General features: G+C 33.3%; 2 protein-coding genes across 2 annotated transcripts; one reads left to right on the top strand and one right to left on the bottom strand.

The window, feature by feature from the left end:
* Window positions 1-2,558: 2,558 nt before the first annotated feature.
* EIN_085130 (hypothetical protein) lies at window positions 2,559-3,875 on the bottom strand (the record flags this gene model as incomplete). Its single annotated transcript, XM_004184599.1, has 1 exon — window positions 2,559-3,875. The coding sequence occupies one exon, from the start codon at window positions 3,873-3,875 to the stop codon at window positions 2,559-2,561; it is 1,317 nt and encodes a 438-aa protein (XP_004184647.1).
* A 975-nt stretch (window positions 3,876-4,850) lies between these two features.
* Window positions 4,851-5,870, top strand: EIN_085120 (hypothetical protein; the record flags this gene model as incomplete). Its single annotated transcript, XM_004184598.1, has 1 exon — window positions 4,851-5,870. One exon carries the CDS (start codon window positions 4,851-4,853, stop codon window positions 5,868-5,870), a length of 1,020 nt encoding a protein of 339 aa, XP_004184646.1.
* Window positions 5,871-6,151: the final 281 nt, after the last annotated feature.

The following is a 6,151-nucleotide window of genomic DNA, read 5'->3' as shown; positions in this document are numbered from 1 at the left end:
AACTATCGAAAGAATTTGCACTGTTGTGTACGATAGGTTCGCGTATTTGTCTTTGTTAAAACATTTGTCAAAAGAACATATACGCTTTTGGTTACCAAATATAGATACGTCTAAACTTTGTAACAAATGTGAGCTGTGACTCGGCATGAGAATGAGTTTGACGTTGTTCTTAGTCAACATGGATACAGCGTCACAAGTCAAATGAGAACCAAAACAATCAAGAATTAATGCTTCTGGCCCATAGTAATTAATTATTTTTCTTTTGTAATTCAGACTTTTGACGAACACTTCAGACAGCCATTGATCAAACAATGTGGTATTCATAAATGCCCTTTCGGCATGTTTAAGACAGACTCTGTTTTTTTGTTATACCCAACTCCAACAACTCTTTTTCGACTGTGACTGTAGGTACAATAAAAAATGGAACTTCACTGGTTCCGTCCATACATATAGCTGCCATCATCGTTGTCCTCTGTCCCGCTCTCTCGGTAGGATAATGGGTGTCACCTTCTCTTGGTTTGTTAATTACAATCAACGTCTTTTGTGCAGCATCGACCCATCTCTGGAATCCAGTCTCGTCACCATTCCAAATAAATTCAACGGGAATTCCTGTCGCGTTAGCTTCCAGATAATTAAAATACAACTCTATTGATTCCCGTATCACTTCCATTCTTTCTTGTTCCATTTTTGTCCCCTTTACCGTTGTTATTTTTGAACAATTAGAAGTGAAATGATACAGAGTCTTTATTGTTACATCTTCTCTGTACAACTTGTTAACAACGAACCACATCAAGTCGCTGTAACTCACAGGATTGTTATCACTTTCTCTTTTTTCAATAAAAGTGACTATCTTATTGATTTCGTCGTTTTCAAAAGTTGTTTTCTTTCCTGATAAACCAGGAAGACTTTCAAATAATTTAATTTGCCTTCTCCACACGAAGTCGTTTACACTGGAAGTAAGACTTGAAAAAAAAAATGCCGAATTTGTCTTTTTTACTTTGGCGTTTAAATATTCATAGAACTTAAACATTTGTACTCGTCTCTTTGGTGCTGTTCTGTTTCTCTTCAAATTTAAAAACCTCAATACATGTCCCATTATTTGTTCAAACTCGTCTTCTCTTTGTCTTTCCAACAAATAATCAAATAATCCAATGCAATCAAAAGAGTCGTCGTTTAACACAGGCATAATTTTTTTATCACAATTTTTAGTTTTGTCAATCTCTGTAAGTTCTTCTGATGATTCTTCAAACTCTTCTTCATTGCCATAATTAACTTTATCATCATCTAATTCGTCGCTGTTTTGTAATTCGTTAATGACATCATTATTAACTAAAATTAATTGTGGAGTTGTGTTATGTTCTGTTGCACTTTGAACACTATCGAGCAAAGGAGTCTCATCAAAGTGTATTCTACCATCATTTGGAAGTGGAACACCATCATGTTCCAAGCATCTTTTAAGCTGTTCAAACCCATTTCTTGCAGTCTCAAATTGTTTATTGTAAAATAGACATACCAGTATCAACTCTACAATTTTTATTGTTTTGTTTATTGTTGAAAACATTGTTTCAACTTTTTCTTTGATTTTGAGAAACCATTCAATGTCTTTTTGAAATGTGTTAATTGCTACGAGTATTTTAGTTGTCGTATAGTTTCTAATATTTGTATAATCATATATTGCAGCATTATATCGTGATAAAATTTTATCAGTAAGAGAATCAACAACACCAAATAACTCAGACATAATAGTAATTTTTGGATCGGTGTTGGGAATTGGTATCAAAATTTGTTGAAAATTTATTCCCTCGTAATTGATCTCGTAATTTCGAGAAAAGACATGTGGAGTTTGAGTAAAAGAATTCATGTTAATTTTTTAGATCTTTTTAATAAACAATTATTTTTTATGAAAAAAACAGTGCTGGAAAGTTGGAAATTGACTTTTTAACTTCAATTTAATTTGTGCTAACTAAGGTAATAATCATTTTTTTGTAAATTTAATTAATAGAATTAATGAAAAATTATTGGGAAAAATTACTTTGTGGTAAACAAAAATTATTTATGACTTGATTCAAAAAACTAGTTATTTCTAAAAATAGTACAAAGAAAAAACAACGTTTGGAAAGTGAACAAAGTTAACAGACTGACTCTATTTACTATTATAATAATTTATTTTTATACTGTTTTTATTTTTAGCTTCGATAATAAACGAGGAAAATAATAAAACAAGAATCGCCTAATAATATATAATTATAATAATAAAATTAATTATAATTTATAGTTTGTATGCATCAATGAACACCATTTTATAATAAAAGTGACTGTTCTGATGATTGTTCAGGTGTTTCGACACTCATTCAGGATCATATCAAGCATCAGTTTATCACTGTGATTAACATTTATAATGATGAGTCATATATTTTTGGATGAGGGGTTTTTTGACTCATTAGACAAAGAAAGAGTATGTTGTACTTATTTCTAATCGACTTTATCTGGCAAGTTTTTGTCATTAAAAAAGACTGTAAGGCATTTGAAGTATTAAAAAGAAAAGAAATTGTTTAACATCACAAAGAAAAGCATTTGCAGTCTTCATTACATCTATGTAAACCCACAAAATTTTTCATTCCTGGCGTCGAGTTGTTAGTATTAGTAAAAAAATACTTTGTGATGCTCTCATGACACACTTTAAGACATGTTGCAGTCAGAGTGTTCTTCTCCCGATCGAAATGTAATTTATTTTCAGAGTCATCAGATGACATCAGCGCTTCTATTAACACTCGTTTTGCGGTGTAAAAGTATGACCAGTGTTGGAGTGCTTTAAACTGTTCTGATGTGTCATTCTTCAAATTTGTCACGTATCTCTCAACAACTCCAACGCGTGTTATATGCAACTCCATCAACTTCTCGATCCCCATTGTTGTCCCACTCTCAATGTGCTCATCCGTCTCGATAAAGACCCGCCCTTCCAATACTGAAAACGCTTTGTTGGGCATTTTCCGACAGATTTCCTTTGCAACAGTTTGCGCCTCTAAAAGATCCAACGCGCCAAAAAGCAACTTGTTATGCAAAAATCGTTGCTCTTTCATGACAAGTGGTCCGTCGCACTCAAATTGTGGTGAAGAGCATCTTGTGATTAATTTATGTTTCCCGACCAAAAAGTTTTGTTCGAGGGACAGTGTTGCAGGTGTTATCACATAAAAAGGTGGGCGGTAATTGAATTCAAGGGCTTCGAAATCCATTGCGTAGTTTTCTGGTATTTTCACGAAAATGCCTTTGATTGTTCTTTGATATGGAAATATGTCATATGGAGTGATACGAGGAAAGGTGATGACGCTGAATGGATGTGTAAAGTCGCATCGATCGAATACCTGATTTTTTCTTAAATCGGACAGCAGACGACCAATTTGGGTGTTTTTGAGGGAGAGGACAACCAACGAATAATTCAACTGCGATATTAAAAAATTTTCAAAGACATTTCTAAGTCTTTCAGGATCTGCTGTTTGTTGAAGAACATCAAGTGATGGAGCTATATGAATAATGTGTTTATTATTGTACCCAAATTGATTAAAACGCTCGAGGATCTCAATCAATGATAATGGATTCTCCTCAGCTTTTCGAGTCGCTTTGATAAATGCTTCGACGTCTTGCGGATTTGCCGCTTTTTGTGTTGATATTTCAAAACTGTGGTCATAACTCACCATTGCAAAATTTCTAAAGGGAATAAGTTCAGTGTTAAACCCACGGATATCGGGACCACTTTCTATTAATAATACTGGGTCTTGTGTGATGTCCATCTTGTCAAATGTGTAATGAGGAATGATCGACATCACTTCGACTTGTGATATCACTGTGTTCTGCCATAACTCACCAGCTTCTTCCATTGAATGATTTACTTTGTTTAACTATTCAATTAGAGTTCATTGTGTTGGTATTTAAATTAATGTATTATAATTATTGATAATTTTAATAAAATAATATAATACATTTTATTTCTTTTTTTCGATTCTAAACATCATTAATTTTTTTCATCTTTTAATTTATAAATTTAGAGATCGAAACCTCAAAGTCAAACTTCATATTATTATAAACAATAATTATTATTATTATTTTCAAAAATGAATATAAAATAAAACAAATATGGTTTAATTCTGTTATATATAAATAAATTATTTTTTTATTATTCGTTATGAAAAACATAACTTATTTTCTTTACGAAATAAAAACAATAATTTGTTTGTTTGTTAATACAACTTTCCTGTTTTTTAGAGACAATTTGACCAAGATTAACGAATAAGTATTTCGCTCGTTATTGCAAAAGTATTTATATGCTGAAAAATATAAAAATGTGTTGCGATTTGAAGTCTTTTACAAATATAATGGGCAATTAAATTGACCCACCTCATAACATTTATAGTTATTATATGGTTATATAACCACTATTTTATAGTTTATGTATTTTATGTTCATTGATAAAGAACTATTTGGTTTAAATTCATGAGCCTATCAATACTAATGTTTACTTGTACCACAATTAGGCCAGAGCATTTTGTTTTCAACAGCCAAAGAAAGGCTGGGGAAACGGGTGTTATTACAAAAATAGCAACATATATATTTCTATACATAGAATTTCTACTCCCATTGAACTCTCCGTAAATAACAATCATTTTCATATCGAAATCTTAGTCAAAATACATGTCAATTCCAGCTCAAGATCCAATAAAAAAATAATAAAAGTACAAGCGACTTATCCTCATTTTAAACTTTGTTGATTTCCAAAAGCGGCGAATCAGAATGTTGAGGGTTAACAAAACTCAAGCAAAGCCTTGTTTTGTGCATTTGAGAACTTTATAAACCAAATGAGACCTGTATCTTCCACGCAGTCGTATCCTTTGGTAGCAAGGATTCTTCAACGCGTGTGCTCGATGTTGAACGATCCAAAGCACTTGATAGTTCTTCTTCATATCCAAAGTTCGAACACAGCGAAAACAGAAAAGACGATATCAGACGAAATTTCTATGCCGTTAGGTGTTGTTTCTAATGTGACTAAAACACTTCAAGAACAACGTTTGATCGAGTCTAAAACGTTTATCGAGAAAAGTACCGACGAGAAGAGGAAGAAAAATATCAGTTACTTTTACATCAATTATACAAACGCCATCGAAACTATCGTTTTCCGATACGCGAAGATCACAACAGAGCTCAACGAAAATAGAGTATCCGACGACACTTCGTATATCTGTAGCAAATGTCAAACACGGTTCAGTGAGGAAGTCGCAGTTGAGTATATGGACTTTGACACACATAAGTTGGTATGCCCGAACTGTGACATCCCATTGGACAACTATGTCGAAGCTGCGTCGTCGGGTGCTGCTGCGAAGATGCGAAATGTGATGGAGCAATTTAAAGAGCTTAAAACGCTACTGGAGATGTTAAAAGAGGAATATCATAGTACAAATGATTATCCGAACTACATTCTTCCATACTCTGCGGAAGACAAGACTCAAATGCAAAATATGAACCGACGCCACCAAAACGCGATTCGACAAAACAATTACAAAAGTGGAATTGTAAGCGGATTTGTCACACGAATATTGGATGGCCCAATGCCGTGGGAGGACGAAGAATGGGAAAATCAAACACACTTTAAGAGAGAGAAAAGTGCGGTTGCGAAGAAAGACGACACTTTCGACCCATTCGAAAACGTTGTATTCATGCAAAGCGAATTCATGAAGCCCGATACGTCATTCATGGAAAAAGAGTCGACGGTTGTCAGAGACTCTGTGCACAACTCCCCGACTAATATCACTGTCATCAAACTCAATAAAAAGCAAAGGAAACACACGCCGATCCGTCCGCTGTCTGCTTCCCAAGCTTAAAAAAATTGTGTATTAATTGCATAGCCTTTCGCTCTCCGAAAGACTTGCGATAATAAAATGTAATAATTTATAATTTCAACATCTTGTGTTGCGTTGATCGGAGATTTTTTTGCGACACGAAAGAATTGACATTTTGTCTTCATTTGATTAAAACTATTTTTAAAGAATGTCAATTCACAGAGTTCATTTATTTCTATACATAAAGTGCATCAATCAATATACGGATATATATATCAAATGATACTTATTATTATCTTTAAAAACCCATTCAAAATAGTGTA

This window comes from Entamoeba invadens (assembly GCF_000330505.1).
Source record: "Entamoeba invadens IP1 unplaced genomic scaffold scaff_1105074725643, whole genome shotgun sequence".
Taxonomy (NCBI): Eukaryota; Evosea; order Mastigamoebida; family Endamoebidae; genus Entamoeba; species Entamoeba invadens.
This window is presented reverse-complemented; position numbering and strand designations above follow the sequence as displayed.